The sequence below is a fragment of the Toxotes jaculatrix genome, chromosome 15 (genome assembly GCF_017976425.1).
Source record: "Toxotes jaculatrix isolate fToxJac2 chromosome 15, fToxJac2.pri, whole genome shotgun sequence".
NCBI classification, from domain to species: Eukaryota; Metazoa; Chordata; class Actinopteri; family Toxotidae; genus Toxotes; species Toxotes jaculatrix.
The window spans coordinates 5,369,425-5,386,677 of NC_054408.1; the positions used below are offsets into that span (position 1 = coordinate 5,369,425).

At 41.9% G+C, this 17,253-nt stretch overlaps 1 protein-coding gene across 2 annotated transcripts in view; it reads right to left on the reverse strand.

Annotated features, from left to right (window-relative positions):
* Positions 1–1,379: 1,379 nt before the first annotated feature.
* The window catches only part of slc49a4 (solute carrier family 49 member 4), a 42,508-nt gene continuing 26,634 nt past the window's right edge, over positions 1,380–17,253 (reverse strand). For both annotated transcript variants that reach the window (XM_041056620.1, XM_041056619.1), the window contains exons 7-9: positions 13,501–13,628; positions 10,319–10,501; positions 1,380–2,824 (exon numbers count right to left, since the gene is read on the reverse strand). In XM_041056620.1, coding sequence (XP_040912554.1) covers positions 2,709–2,824; positions 10,319–10,501; positions 13,501–13,628 — 427 coding nt within the window. In that variant the 3' untranslated portion in view covers positions 1,380–2,708. The remainder of the gene's footprint in view (positions 2,825–10,318; positions 10,502–13,500; positions 13,629–17,253) is intronic.

The following is a 17,253-nucleotide window of genomic DNA, read 5'->3' on the forward strand; positions in this document are numbered from 1 at the left end:
GTGATCCCAGTGCAAAAAAAGAAACAAGCCACAACTCAAGACTGGAACCATTCATCAATCTTGAATAGACTGACAGGTGCTTAAGCACACTACACCGAGTTTTCTGACGTCTTTAAATAGGAGTAACACAGACCAGCGTTTTCAGTAATGATCAGTTAAACAAACAAAAATTAATTATTATCTTAAACATCAAGTTCAGTTTACTTGACTCAGTTCGTTCTACTCAGCCTGTGAAATCAGTTCTATGACATTAAGTCTGAGAAAACACTCCAAACAACGTCATTAAGGAATATTTCTAGGAATTAAAAGTCAGAAACTCTTTGAGTTCACCAACTTGATGGAAGAGCAATACTGAATGAAATAAATGGTCCCATTATGTTGCATAGAGGTTTGACATAATAACAAATCAAAAGCCTCTTTCTGGAGCTTTAAATATGTTATATAATGGCCATTTTGAAAGGAACTGAAGCACAGATAAAATGTTCACTGACTGCAGCCTCTATAGGAAGCAAATAAAAAACCAAAATGCGCTGCAGCCACAAGAAAGACTGAGTATTGAGTAAGGAGCTCAGCTGTGATAATGGGAGCTAAGTAATTAACTACTGTGGAACATTTGCTCCTGCGTTGGCTCTGTATTCTAGCTCACTGGACGTGAAACGAAACAGTAACTGCGAGGTAAAAGTGCAGACTTTCAGCGTTCCGAGTGTTTGAGATGTACGTACCCATACTGGGTGAATGATGTGGGACACACCCACCTTTGAGCAAAGGCAACAAGTCCCATTTCGGAAGGTCGCTGACAGACCTCTGAAAGAAATGTAGGAGATCATTAGAGTGGGAACAGGTAAATAAGTACATTTTTTAAATAACCTTCAGTGGCCTATCAACAACAGGAGAACAACAGCAACATTATTCTTAAAATGTTCATTTTAATAAGGTGCTGGAAATATTCAACAGTCACATTTGCTCTTTTTCCTTTCACAGAACGAGGACATTTATAACCCAAAGCCCTGGAAACTGCAGTGTAATCTGCAGGAAAGAAGAACATGACCTTTAACTATATATACAGACAAAATAGTCACAGTGTGGAAGAGAGGGAGACTGAAACGCACTGCACTGGGCAATTAAGGCAACACGTCAAAAGGTAAAAGACAACCTGTAGAAAGAGGGTACAAAAAAAAAATCAAATCAAATAAAAAACAAGCACCAGGAAACACATTACAGAGCCTCCTCAAAACCCACAGGAAACCACATTAAAACACTTCTCATAGCTTCTGTGCAAGACAAAGACAGAGAAATAAGTCACGGACAAGTTAGAGAAAAAGTTTGTCTAGAAGTGACAGATGTTTTTCAGTTGCTTTGTGTGTGTGTGTGTGTGTGTGTTGTTTTTTTTTGTTTTTTTTTTGAGTGTGTGGTTATGTCCCTCTAGATTTGGAGCTGGTTTTTGTCACAACTCCAATTTTATCAGTCCAGGAATCCATGAAAATGGCAACTTCCTTTTTAGCTTAAGGTTTTTTTTTTTTTTTGTCAGTAGACACTCAGTTGGCGCAGAGACACCTGCTGGTGCTTTGGAGGAGGAGCAGCTTGGCAATGGCGACGCAACATAATCCCCATGCCTGTATAGTAAAATAATCTCCCTCAGTGTGCCTCAGCTGTGGCTGAAATCTTTACCAAACATCCCGCTTCTGTTAAACTGAGCGTCGACGGTGCTAGTGTTGAGACATTTCCAATAAATACTGGCAGGCTGCTGAGGGGGGAAAAAAAAAAACAAAGATTAAAAACTGTAAAAAACTCCCCCCAAAAAATGGACATAGTTAACCATAAATTGGCTGAATGACTTCTGGAAGATGATGGTGTAACAGTTCAGATGAGTCAGCTTATTCCACATGGACAATTCACTGGTGGGGAAAAAAGTGCAGGCTTATCCAATCCCAGCCCACGTCCGTAGCCGGCATCCAATCATCAATCTAGATCGTTTTATTTGCATAATATTTGTCTTGAGAGGTTGATAAAACATTACATAAGAACCTGCCTCTCAATGGCAGGAAGTACCACAGGTCACTTAACAGGGTCTTACCAGTGGAGGAGAACTAAAACACCAGGAGGTCCCTTGTCAGTCCTCGACTCAGCACAGCCAGGCCTGCTGATTGGCTGATGAGGCTGTCCCTTCATCACCCTTCATTTCCTCTTGAGCTGATCTGGTGTCAGCGACATCCAGCGTGTGAACTTTGTGATGGTGTCCAGTTTATTTTAGAGACGATCAAGGACAGTGAGCGGAGCAGCCACACGGGGGCGACACTGAGAACAACTTTAAATATTATATAATCTGTAAACAGCAATAACTAACAGTCCTACATGTCATGCCTGGTTTAAAAAGAAAAAAAAAAATTCACAAACGTTTGTGAACGTTTGTTTACTAACAAACAGACTGACATAAAAACCGGAACTGATGTGTTAGTCATGTGGGCATGGGTTGATCAGGTATGAAGAGTAAACACTGATGTAGAGTTGCCTTGTGGTTCGTCTCAGCAGCCATACAACAGCAACCCATCACCACCATTACCAATATATATATATACATTTAAATCCTAAAATCATCCATCTTAAAAGAGTGTGGCCTTTCGACATTCCCTTCATTCTCCTCTCCTTTGTGCAAGAATAATTGTTCAGTCCCTTGTTATTCAGCTGTCTCGTTTCTGTCCTCTGCTGTGTCACACGGAGACAAAGACGTCCAGGTAGAGGCGGTCGTAAGACTCCCTGAAGAAGAGGATGAGGACGAGGCTGAATAGACAGGAGCCTGTTAGACACCAGTTGAGCCACGACAGCTCTAGATGAAGGACAAAGAAAGAGAGAGAAAAAGAGAGAGAGAGAGAGAGAGAGAGAGAGAGAGAGAGAGAGAGAGAGAGAGAGAGAGAGAGAGAGAGAGGGGAGACATGTTTGGGGTTAACTGGTGGGCAGGTCGATGATTCAGGGCACTTTAGGTCAAAATGTTCAGTTTTTCTGTTCTGCACTTTGACATTTTTTTTTATAAATTGTCCATTTCTCTGACTTTCTTCTCTTTTCAGCCTTTTTTCACTCATCTTTTCCTTTTCTTACAAATAAACTGAATTTACATTACATGGCCAAAAGTATGTGGACAACCTCGGTTCTTTTGTGTACTTTTGGTCTACAGCTGTTTTTCCATAATTTCAGCTAGCCTTCGACTACCTTAGTTCCAATTAAGGAAACTCTTAATACAGACTGTTAGTGTGCTTTCACTTTCCTGTTTCAGCATGACAGTGCCCCCATGCACAAAGTTAGTAATGGCTTTCCCAGTCTGGTGTGGAGAAACGTCACTGGCCTGCACAGAGCCCTGACCTCAACTCCTCTGGGATGAACTGGAACAGCTACTGCAAGCCAGGCCTTATCGCCTAACATCGGTGTTGGACCTCACTAATGCTCTTGTGGCTAAATAATATAAAATGTCTGCAGCCAGGTTCCAGAGAAAGAAAGAAAACCAGAAACCAGAGGACTGGAGGTCACTGTGTTTGGAATGACATGGGTGCTCACAGGTGTCCACTTACTTTTGTTCATTAGGTGCTCACCTAATTATGATAAAGCAGAGATGAATATTAACTAAAAACCAGAAACTATATTATGACAATACATGTTTAAAAAAAAAAAAATTATGATTACACTGGCTCGAAATCTGAACAGAGAATGACCACTGACTTCATCCCCGCCTCAGCACTAAGTAACAGACCACAACATGTGACCATGTGCTCCTTCATAATGAAATATGAGTCATCTTCATACATCCACAAACCTAATGAGAGTTAGTATGAAGTGACACAGAATAATTTATGAGTATCATATAGGACTAATGGCTAATCAATAGGAATTCCTGACACACCATATAGGAAATAAGAACAGCCTCCAGAGCTGTCTTTCATAATGATTTTGAATAATTCAGTGATACCGGCAGTGTTCCCCATTATCATTGACCTACACTTGAACCTAAACATGGTGCAGAATGTTCTATTTTGTTCTATTTTCTCAGCTCCGTTCAAGCTCCATTAACCACAGGAGAGGTGCTCTGGCTGTCTGCAGTAATACAGAATCTGGAGGGCAGATGGGAAGCTCGCAGCTGCACTGGACCGTTGGCATCTTGACTCATCAGCACACAGACAACCTCCTCTTCTTCTCGGTGTCTGTGATGCACGCACTCAGACTTCATCCACGCACGCCTGCGTGAACACAGAACCACACCTGACACAAGCACTAAGTCTGGACAGTGTCCATATCAATAAAAGGTGGTCGTTCGGACGCATTAAGCAGTCCTCGCTGTGAAGCCGGCCATCTCAACAACATGTACATGTAGGTGTTTGGTCCTGACGGAGACGTTAAGCAGAATCTGCGCTGTTTGGCGAGGGCCAACTTCTCAGCCTGGACACAGGATGTGGTGGCAGCAGGCAGCTGCTCGGGTCTTGATAACGAGCCAGACTAAATATAGAGAAATCAGGTCGTATACGCAGCAGAGCCCCGGGGTTCCTGCCAGCACAATGCGTTTCAACTCACGCTGGCTCAACTTCGACTGCAGTCAGCCGGCTTTCCATAACATCACCAATCATCCGCCCTGGCCTAAAGAGAGTACCAGATCAATGCAGTGTTTGGACAGCACGATGCAGCCCCTTTGTGGTAAATTATGAGTTTTGGCTGTAAGGCACAAACCTTTGTGTGCTCGATGCTTCACCTCTTCCATGAGGAGAAAGAATGTGGGGTAAGAGGTGCGAAGATGAAAGCAAAGGATAAATTGCAGTAAAAGACAGGTGGAGAAGGGGCTTGAAAGTGGAGAGAGGTGAGGGATTGGGTGAGGGTGTTTGCAGCGAGGTGTCGAGACTCCTGAAGCGGCCTCATTAATCAGGAGTGTGTGAGCCGGACAGGGGGAGACCTGGCGTGGAGACGGGTTAATGGAGTTGTGTTTATCTGACCTAAAGTCTTCTCTGTCTAACTCTGTCTCATTTTCTCACATGTGCGCCCAGACAAAGACTCGTTCGTTTAAAGTTGGAGACGTACAGTCTGTGTGTGTGTGTGTGTGTTTGGTCCTACAGTCTTAAAAGAATGCTAATGTGGCGCTGGGTAATTCAATTAGGTGGTGTGGTAAAAATGGAAAGGCAGCTCAATCGCTCCCCTCTGATCTCTAAGGACAAGCCTGCAGCAAAGTTTAGAGGAAATACAGTTAAAGTTTGGCTGAACGGTAAACAGACAAGAGGGGAACTGAGGAGGAGGAGGGAGGGGGGGGGGGGGTGAAGGAAAAAGATTAGAGCAAATAAGATAAAAGGAAGAAGAGAAGAGTGAAGCCACTTTGTTCTGTTTCTGAAGGTTCCTCAGATCACCGGCTCGCTTTAAAGTTGATTATTAGATTTTAATGATCATAGTTTGAAGGACTCTGGCTTGAGCTGTGTCATAGGCCTGTAAAGTTTCCTATAAAACAGTGGGCAGCCACAGATTACTGTTCCAAACTCCAGGCTGAGCACTAAAGGTGACTGGACTGGCTCTGAAACACCTGAGAAGCTCAGACTAATAAAAATCACTCTGATCTTTTAAATCTCTTGTCATAATTGTCCAACACTTTCTTTGGCTTTGATAAATTGTTTTCATCAGTTGTGTCTTTCTGTTTTTACTTGTTTTAATTCATTTGATGACTAAGCTTTTTACACTGATTGTTGAAGCAGTTTATGGAGTTGTATAAATGGATGGTCATTAAGCTGCTGAAGAGGAAGGGGGTGATGATGGTAGATATATCCCCCAAAGAGCTGGCAGACTATTAGTTCTATTCAATTTCCGATCTCTTTTTTGTCCTTCCTTTACCTCCATCCTACCAAACTTTTGCACTGTGGTTCTTACAATGGTGCTATGGCAACCGACTTAAGGTCAAAATTTTGAGAATTAATTATCAGCTCTGACAGTCTCATAAGGAAAGACTTTTCATGTACTGCAGTCAAAAGAAAAGAATGAAATTTAATACTTCAACTACAGATCTGTAACTATAACTTCCACATATATATATTCCAGTTGGTAGGATGGCGTATGCGGCGGCACATCATCTTTAACCACGAAGGCTCACTCCTCAAATTTACAGACATGAAAAAAGCAATGTGAAAATGTACATAATTCCCCTTACACAGAGTAGGCCGTCCTTCAGTGTGTAAAATAAATGGATAACTAAGTATATACAGGAAATGAGCAAGAAACAAACAGATATCCTCGTGTGAGACGTGTTTAGGTTTAATTCTCAAATTGTGATTTTTTTTATATTAGTAAAAAAAAAAATTATGTATTAATTTTTAATTTAACTGAACCATAATAATTGGACACCAGTCACAAAGGACAGTTTGACTGGTCACTGGTGCCATGAACTATAGCAGGATCACCATGACTGTGATCATGTTCAGAGGACATCAGACAGTTCATCATATCATTAACATCTTATTACTGTATCTGTCATTGTCAGCAGATCGGGGCTACAGATGAAGACAGAGACGGGGGGTTGACATGCGTCCTACGGCCTTAATCAGTCTTAACTGAGGTCAATGCAGCGTTATAATTAACGCGGCTCAGTTCTCCTTTAAAACTGCTGCGAGTTTGAGAAGACTGGGGTCACACCTGAAGATACAGAGACAAGTTTCATGCAAAGAACAAAATGATCCATCACAAAATGACCATTGCCTTATTATGATGCATATGGAAATATTTACTGCAGACTGACAAGTTGGTGAACACACCTATAACAGTCAGATTTTTGATAATCACTGCCATGTGTGTATTTTGCGAGTGTGTAATTAATATGCATCTGTTCATTTACTCTATCAGTGTCGTCTCTCGCTCAAGATCAAAACTGAAAAAGGCTTTTATTCTCCCAGGAGTGACTGAGCTGTGTGAAGAGAGGCTGTTTGTTTTGTTTTTAAACACTTCCACAGTCTTTATGGGGGGTTGAAAAAGTTAAGTCTGCAAAGGAATTTTCACTTCAGACGAGAACGCAAAGTTTAGCTTAAGGGGGGGGGGGGGGGGGGGGGGGGGGGGGAAGTTAAAGAACTGCAGCAATTATTTCTCCGTGCTGAATAATCTCTGCTTCACCCAGTGCAGGAGTGACTAACAACTCACAGCTGAACGGAAACTCGCCACCCCTCCCCTCCCTCCTCATCTTCTTCCTCCTCCTCCTCTTCTTCTTCTTCCTCCACAAAACCTCTGAGGCTCTTTTGCCCCACAATACCTATCTCCTAATTTGTATTGCACATGATACTCCACGCTAAATGACACAAACACACAGAGTAGATCAAATTGAAAAAGAGCGGCAAGCGTAGATGTATTGCCCGGAGGCTCCATTCATGTTTCTGCGTCACATGGTTCAGAGACTCTGGAGATTTTTAAAACATGAAAACAGAGTCAAGAGGCCAGTTAGGGCTCACTGAACCAAGACCGGGCTCTCATGGATATTAAAATGGACAAGGAGCTAAATTCATGAACGTTTCCGTGCTAGCAGGGAAAAGGAGCCATAATTCAGAATGCATAACGAGGCAATGGGCAGCCAAAAGGAAAACCCTAAAATGAACTATAAACTGGAAATAGATGGAAATCTTTAAAGGCTAAAGTTGCCACTTTTCAATATCAGGAGTTGAAAGGGTTTTGAAAAGATGAAGCTCATGCAGAATTTATGAGTTTTGAAGTGTGAATATTATTTGCCACGTCCATTATGGGACAACAGAGAGGAAATTAGAGTAATGAAACGGCCCACTAGAATACTTCCAAGGGGAATTTACATAATAATCTAATTAATCTTTGCAGGACTGATCTCTGCAGGAGAACAGAATACAGCTGACTTCCAAACGGGATTTCATTCCAGTGCTGCACTGACTGGACAATATCAGTGTTTTAACATCACATGAATTTTCAGGGTAGACATGGATGAAAATCAAAAACTCTTCTACCACAGTATTTGTTACTTTATACTATGACCGCAATTTATACAGTATCACTATATAATTAAATGTTTTAAAACAAATACCTTGAAACTGTATATCTGTCACCTGTTTTTCCAGATGTTCATCTTCAGTAGGAATGAATGGCCTACCTACATGGTTTTGGTCTTTTCATTCAGGATACTGAACCTCACATCATGATCTCTGACCCGCAAACAGCGGTTGGTTACCTGCCGGTGTGGTAGGAACATTGGGCTTCAACAACTTGGTACCTACTTTGGAAAAGTATGCGGCAGTCCACCACTGAGGTAGTTATGTGTGAGCTCACATGCACAATGCCTGCCCACCTGCAGCTGTGTGAACTTCCTGACAAGAGAGCCTGGATGTGTCGTACTGTATTAGACGACTTCAGGGCGGGAAGTGAAGAAAGGAGCAGCAAGAGCCTCCATCATCTCAGCTTGATATTCTCCCCAGCTGTCACAAGGAAGTTGTCAGGATCCTTCTCAGCACATCAGATGCCCTTCGGCTCACCCAAACACACACATACACACACACACACACACACACACTCGCATCTGCACTCAAAAACAATAGAGGAGCAGCAACACGCACAGTGTACAGCAACACACTGAGATGCACACTGACACACCTTCAACCACACCAAGCAGGCTCCCTTCATTCAGCATCGCAGACAAGTGTCGAGCAGAGGATACGTCATGTATTTTTTATGAGTTCTACTCTTGTGATTGTGTGTGTTGGCCTGAAGCTGCTCCATCTATCCAAAGCTCCGTCTCTCCACACCTGATATACTGCCATCTAATCTATGATTTATTATCACCATACTAACATACTACTGGTTCAGATCATTCTCAATACATTCCCTGTCATATGGATCCCGATTTTTAAACACTTTCATTTCTGTTTATGTTATCCCTTAACTACTGATGTTTTCACTGTGGAAATGAATAAACCTGGCTTAAACTAATCCACTCCACATGCCTTCAGCTTCATTCTCAACCCTCCAGACTCCACCTTCAGACTTCACTTCACTGTATAAACAATGAAATTTACTACAATAAAGTGCAGAAACGAGCAATCAATTGTCAAGTAATCAATTTGTTCATCAGCAATCCACAACACTGTGTTGGTCAGGCAAAGAAAACAATTTGCAGATGTTAGCTGGACTCTGGGAACTTTAAATGGGCTATTTTCAGTATTTTCTGACATTTTACAGGTCAAACTATTAATCGATTAGTAAGAAATATGATCAATAATTAGTCCACAATGAAAATAATCATTAGTTGAAGACTTGACATGTTCCCATGTTGGGGTATGCGTCATGTGGATGTTAGAGACCTGCTGTTCTTGACAACGAAAGCTGCTTTCGTGCCCTGGCTGTCGTACTTGTTAGCGGTCCCCGGGGAACCACTGGGCCCCGTGGCTGTTCAGGTCAAACAAGAATCATATCCACCCTCAACAGCAAGACAACCCAGAAGGCAGGATCAAGATACAGTTGTCAGGCAGCAGCTGTCAGTAGCCTGGTAGCAATCGGAGGAATTTGGCAGAGGACGAGGATGAAGCTCATGAATATTTATGAAGGTCTGAAAGTATATTTCTTATTTACTCAAACACACGGGGTAGAAGGAGTGTGTGTGTCTGAGATGGATCCGTCTTTACAGCTGATTGGTGCCGTGATGTGGCTAAACTTATAGGCAGGTATAATAAAACCAACGACAAGTGAGCGAACATACCACGGGGTCCTGAGTACACAGCAGCATACACACAAAAACACACACACACACACACATGGATGACTGAGCTCGGTTTACTTCTGAATTCACTTTCTCCTGTGAAAGCCACAGAAGCAGAAGAAAAGCAGATGACATGCTGTCCTCTCTGCTGTGGCCCTAAATTATTGTATCAAACTCTGTCAGGCAGCCAACTCAAAGATAAATCTGCGGCTAAATTACAATAGGAAGTTTTTCTTTCTTTGTGCTGAATGTGTCACTTGCAATGGAACCTAATTTTCCCACTGTCCGCCTTTTATCGGCAGCATCTGCAGGGTTTCAAATGGATTTCTGAAAACAATGGAGCCTGTGGCTTTTGGGAGGTGAGAGAAACCTGCAGGGGGACAGAAAGCCTGTAAATGGAGCACATTTGGACTTTGTCCACAGAAAAAAAAGAAGAAATACAAAAAAAAGATTTATACGGCATTATCCTAACCCCATGACACTAAATAGGCTCTAATGGGTCCAGAAAATGAATGAATGAATCCATTATAGTTTGAAAATATTAATACAGGACTGGGGATTTCATCAAGTCATGTTTCCTTATTCGTACACACGCAGTTCATCTTGTCTTACCTTTACAATAAAATGTGAGAAAGAAGAGGAGCAGGCCGGTGACCAGGTTCCCCAGGAAAGTGACCACCCCACAGGTGATTCCCTCAGGGACTGGGTACACTGTCTCGATGAAGAGCTCGAAGAATATTGGCACGCTGCTGTTGATAAAAATGCCCACCAGGATGCAGGAGGTGTACAAGATGGCTGTGAAAGGGCAAAAGAAACAGCAGAACAATAACAGGTTGAAGTTTAACTTTGATGTAATCGGGCACAAAGTCCCATCTGAGTAACTGTTTAAAAAAAGATGGCGTTCTGGTCAAGTTTATAGAACAGCAGGGGTGATTTATGCTACCTTCTAAAGTTTCCTACTGTACCATTTGTTCTCAACAGCACTGAGATTTATGAAGATCCCTCATCCTGAAACATTTCATTTAGAATGCCACCCCTTAAGGAGGCAATTTACTAGAAACAAAACCAAAACACTGTAGGTGTTTTGATGGAAAACGGCCAGTTTGCAACCCAAACAACATGTCCCCCAAGTCCACCACTGCACTGAATTGGCTTACGTCCTTTGTTTATATCACATTCCTGTTTCATGTGCTCCATTTTAGAAATTATCAGTTTGAGGATGGAGGTGCTCAATTTTAATTCAATTTTAATTTCTTTAATTTCTTTAGTTTCTTTTCTAATATATTGTTGTTTTTAGTTTACTTGCACACACTCAGTATTAAGATATAACTCAATTCAAGGATTCCACAATATATTAAAAACAAATGTCTTGTTCTTTTTCCAAAATGTGCAGTTGTCCACAGAGTTAACAGCTTGTCTCATTTTTTTCTTCAGGCGTGATGAGCATGCTGTTGGTTTAATTTGTGTGCACTAAAAAATTAATTCGGAATAGTACATTTTTAATTTCAGATCATGATGTGATGACTGGCTCAATCTATTTCCCACAATTAACCCCGGTGGAGGTCTCCTCCATAGAGTTTTGTGTAATATAGGTTTATTGGTACAATATACAGCATTTTATTGTCAACTGTGTGCGTCTGCGTGTTCATGTTGGCACAGCAGTCTGAGATTGTTCAGTATGTCCGGCCATCTCTGGTCTGGACCAAAAGTAAAATGTGTAGACGTGTCTTAGAGTGGATGTGCAGAGAGATTAAGCCATCACCTCTGAAGCATCACGGCACCCTCCATCTCCCTTATCACAGCAGATTGGTCCAAATGAGCTCCCCATTAGCCTGCACGTCCCTTTAATCACAGCGCCTCTGAGGGCCCTTGCGTGCCTGCCCGCCTGCCTGTGACAAGGAACCCAGGCGGCACTCATGCAGCCATCAAAGGCAGCCTTCTCCCCCGCTTGTCTTTATTCAATCCTGCACTGATACCAAAGCCTTAAGAGCGCTTCAGCTTTTCCCCTCACGTTACTGAATTAGGCTATCTACTGCCAGCTCCCAGAAGGTAGTAGGAGATCCCTTGAAGGAAGGGATGACATGACATGAGGTGAGCAGAGCAGCAGAGGAATGTGGGATGTGCCTCCCTGGCCTGAAGAGAAGACTAAGTTTTTTCTAGAAATTATGTTGGGGGTTGTATTGTAATTAAACATTTATGCATTTAGGGCTGCAACTAACAATTGTAATAATAACAATTGTATAATACTCATTACTGTTTAATCTGGAGATTATTTTCTTGATTAATCATTTAATCTTTTGACCTATAAAATATCAGAAAAAGTGAAGTATGCCCATCACAGTTTCCTAAAGCTCAAGGTGGTCTCATCAAATTTCTTGTTTTGTTTGTAACATGTTTAGCTGTAGAGGACTCAGGGTCATCTTTCAAGTGGCTAAGAATTAATAATGTCACAGAATCTCATGTCAGAGGTTGGAGAGCCACAAAAAAAAAAAAAAAACACAAACTGTGCTAACAGTCAGAGAAAATCCTTATAACTGTTTCCAAGAGCTTGACAGAGGAGAGTGTGAGTATGTGACTAAAAAAAAAAAAAAATGGAAAGGTACCAAACACTAACCGCAGCGTATCCATCTGCAGACGTTTGTTGCATGTCATTCCCCATCACTCTCTGCCCTCATTTATTACCATCTCCACTGACAGCTTTGTAACAAAGGCATTAAATGCTCCCAAAAACCACGAGGGAAGAAGACATTTACGTCACGATGCTTAACTTAACTACCAGCCACACTATATATTCAGAAAATGGTAAATCTGGTAAGTATCTTACATTTAGTCAATTTTAGGACTACAGCAAAACAGAAACACACAACGAAGTCTAATAGACCCCACTGACAACTTCTGTGCAAATTATTTACTTTTTCCCCCCAAAAAACTCAGTCAGTCAGTTGTTCACAGAAACTGCAGATTACGCTGATGCGTGTGAGCTACTGACCATCCTACACGGGCATAATGAGGGGTTTGGCAGATTTTGTTGATGTATGACGTCACCCTCTTGTATGTTATGCCAGGCAGATGAACAAGGTTGGAGCCTGGCCGCTGCAGACTGCCAGTGTCTCGGATAAAAGGACATGAGATAGAAAGAGAGCGATGCCAGAGCCTGGAGAATGATGATGGATGATGATGGTTAGAATCAGTGGCTTTGAACGACATGCTGGTATGCTTATTGGTTTGGCTTCAGGAAAGGCAGCTAAGTCCACTAATGTCCCTAATGGATTTATCACTGACATGTACTAATAGACTGCTTCTGTTGAATATGTACCAAATATACAGGGCAGTCTGTAAGATTTGTACTTCCCTAGAAAGACAGTGACCAATATGATGACTTGTCTTTCTATGGCAGCATCTACTGGATCTAGTACGATAATTACATTTATTTATTTATTTTGCTTATTATCTTAGAACCTGCGTTGTTGGCTGTGGTTGTTTGTTTGCTGAAGATGTTTTGTTCCCCTGTGTCTTTTCATGCACTAATCAGGAGTAGCACTAAGCAAATGCAAACATTTACATGCTGGTCTATATGTACAAAGCTGGGATACAGAGGAGACACCCCTGTGGTCTGGTTCACTGCAAATCCACATAATAATTCAGTGTGGATTGTCCTGCCTTTGGCAAATCTATCTAAGCAACAGCGCTGAACTGCCCACTGAATTCATTTTGGCTCTGGGTCGTATCAGAGCCTCCCAGCTGCATCGTCTGTGTGCAGTGTCACCTTGACAGCTATGTTGTTGTGGACCTACCTGCAGTGGCGGGAAGGTGAGTGACTCCACTCAGACAGGTGAGTGTGAACCAGGTAGAGGACAGTGAGGCTCCTGCTAGCATCAGCACCAGGATCAGCTTCAGCATCCCCCGAATAGAATCTGCAAACCTGGGGGTGGGTGGGATGAATGGGGGAGAAATTAAAAAAAAAAAAAAATTAAAAAAACACCAGGACAAAAAGCGGACACGATAACTAAAGTGAGTAAAGACAGCTGCTTCAGAAACAAGAGGCATCCTTCATAGGCACAATGAGCAGCTATGCAATTACTCAATGTCTGCTTCTTCTGTGACTTCTGTCATAATCTATTACCGGAGACATGCATTGTTTCAGAGAAAGGCTAGATCATTTCCTTTTCCCACTTGTTTCTGAGTGTGTCAGTTGTACTTGTCATTACACAAGCAGACACTATTTCAAGAGTTGATTCAATTTGTCTCACCAGCTAAACAGACAGAGTTAAGATGTGCATTGTATTATATTGTAGAAGACAAGCCATTCGGCTATTCTCAAACTCTCTGGAGAACTGTGGTTTCTCTTTGTAGCCCTTTCTAAACTCTCATAGTTCATTAACTCCTCTCCGCTCCTCTGGGTATGAATATGTATGCTGGTGAAAAAAATTAGATGGCGCTACAGAAGCCTGTAGCAAAGACAGACACTAATTACTTTTGTTTTGTTGCTCACAGACAAGATGCTTGAAACAAGCAGACCGAACTTGACAATGAACTTAATGCAAGAATAAGAAGAAGTGTTGGAAATGGCTGATTAGTTCAGCTAGGTTGTGAAGTTCTGTCAGCATGCTGAGGGCCAGGGGATGAAGGAAATCATCCTTTGGGCAGATAATGAGAACATCTCCACTCAGAATGTTCCGGGATGGCATTTTTAGATGACATTAATGTCTCCTGGGATTTCATAAGCTGTCATTCACAGCCTTCGACACTCTACCTCCGTGTTCACAGGACACCCACTTCATTCTGCATTCTTACCTTTGGACTTCAAATCACTGGGAGAGAATTTAGAGCAGGCTAAGGGGTAATACATGATCATTTTGGTCTTTTCTGATACAAGTATCTGAAACCATCACATTTCTGTTTTCAAGAATGAGCTAGTTGCACTGGAAGAGGCAATCTAGTCAGAGTGCCAAGCGCTTGCCACTACACAGTGATGTCTAGTTTCTCTGCCCACAACTACACCCCTCAAATCTGCATCACCCATCTGCCACTGACTGGCTCATATCCACAACCCTTCAACCTCCCCTGGTGCCAGAGAGGGACGAAATCCTTAGCTTGCACCCAGCCAAACCCCCATCTCTTTGCATAGAGGATCACAGACTACTCCCCTGTATCAATTCCCCTCGATCCTCTGGGTAGAAACACCATAAGTAGCTTATTTCGCGTACTCAACCTCTGATGGCCCCTGAGTCCACTTGATAAAGAGCTTGGTCACTGATTGCCAAGATAAGTCAGGCGCGACAGTTTGAACGATAGTAATACATGGGAACAGAGTTTGGTTTTGAAAACCACGGACTTAGAGTTGACCAATAGCAAAGAAAAATCTCCTATCATCATGTCCTATATCATTTTGTTTTTAAAGGGCAAGGCCAGTGATATTCAGATCAGAGTAAGTAATGCCTGTGTAGACAGTATTCCTTTGCACCACAGAACTCTGTTGTAGTCCAAAAACAATTCAAAACATCAGTTAGCCACACTGTTGCACAGGGTGCAATGTTCCTTAATTACCATGAACATGGCCAGTGTAGTTTATTTTGAGTCAATCCTACATACACTGTTGTAATTACCTTTTGAAAAATGCATCAATATCTCACCTGTTTTTGAAGATTTACGATTTACAAACAGAAGTCGGAACATGCTGAAATACTCTGTTGGTTTTGATCTTTTCATAGAATTTGTTGACAACAAGAAAAACATAATAATACTGAACAAAAACCACTTTTCTTTGCTAATGTATTTCAGAGCTCTGTTCCACTACTCAATGAGTAAAGAGGATCATGTCTTGAGGCAATGTCGGAATTAAAAGCCAATCTTTTACACTTCTGTAACAGAATTTATTGGCCATAAAGATACCATCATTTAAGTCATGTAGAAGTGGATTCCATTTTCTGCTCTCCAACTGCCTGCAGGGCATGATGAAATATCATCAGTATGATATTATCATTCGGGCCTGTCTATGTTTTTAGTGAGGGACAGGCAGTCAATAACCAAATAGATGTAGACGGTATAATATGATGACCAGTATGCAATCATAGATTGTCCCGTTTGCAGGTAAAACAAATTAGGCAGTGGCTGATACTCATTTGTGTTTGCTCTATCTCATCTCATTAACCTGGAGTATTGTCTCAGACCTTTGTGATGTGGAGGAAAATAACCCAGTTGTGTTTCCTGTCACCTCCTCCTCCCTCACCCATTCTCCCCCGTCTTTTCTTGGGGTTTGTAATGGGAAGATAACGAGGGGCCCTTGTTAGTTATTTTTTCCGTCCTCAATCTGTGGGGGAAAAAAAAAGGCGTGCAGCAAGACACTGACATCCAATCAGCTTCTGTCTGGGCCACACAGATAAACACTTTCCAGATTGTTTGTCAAATGTTTCCAAGATGGGTGCCACACCTTGGAGCATCCTCCACCACTAATTGAACGTGCTGTATTAAGCTCCCTGCTATTCAACTATCCACTGGCAAGACACAGGCAATGAAATGTTTGCAAGCAGGCAGTGTTTTCTGGCAAAGGGCAACTGCTGATCCCCTAAGAAATTTAGCTTTGCCGGAGTAAAAGCCACTTAAAATGTGAAACTGCAACACAAAAAGAATTTTAAAGGGAGCCATTTTCTACCCCCTGTGGCAAACTGTGGCCAGCACTGGTATGGTACAGTGCTCGCTGGAGGGAAAGGGACAGCAAGTGGCATACAAAAAGTCACATCTCGACATTAACATCTTAAGGGCTGCTAGTGGGTGAGACAAGGCACAAAGGTTTCTCTCTGCCCAGTTCATTATCACATGCTTTCCTGGGAACGTTTCTAATGATGCCATGTTGCAGCAAGTTGATGACGAAGGAGAAGGAAAGAGCAGAGAAGCAGCAATTAGTTTTAAGGGAGTAGAGAGAGAAAGAAGAAATCAAAATTACAGTTTAATTCCTGTTTCTGCGATTTTAAAAATTGCTCTAATCAAAGGACCGCAGTAGGACTGCATCTAGGGGCTCATTTCCCAATGGACATCACAATCAAAAAGGAGACAAGAGGGAAAAGACCGTCACCCCTGTGACTGATGATACTAAATGAGAATGTCTGCTTCCATGACCCGGGACCAGCAGCCACAAATCACAAGAGGTTAACACTTCAATTATGTTCCAGCGTAGCATAGCATTATTACACAGATACACGTATATAATATATGGGTGTATGGTTAAATGGTGACAAAAAAAATCTGACTTTAAAATTCTAAAATTATGGAAAGTTGTGTAAAGTGTATTAACTTTCACTTAGACTACGTCCACCTTGAGTTAAATCAAAATTTTTTTGTTTGGCCTTCCATCCACATGAAGGAGGCGTTTTCCACAAAGACAAAAACAGAGCTTTTGTCTCACATTATTAGAGTGGATGAGGAAGACTGGGTTCAAATAACAATGAAAAACCATGATGATTAGTTATTATTTATTTTTTACTTGCATAGAACTTCTCCAAACCAACAAGCCAAGTTCAAACCTGGCCCCTACCAACCACGTTCAGCAT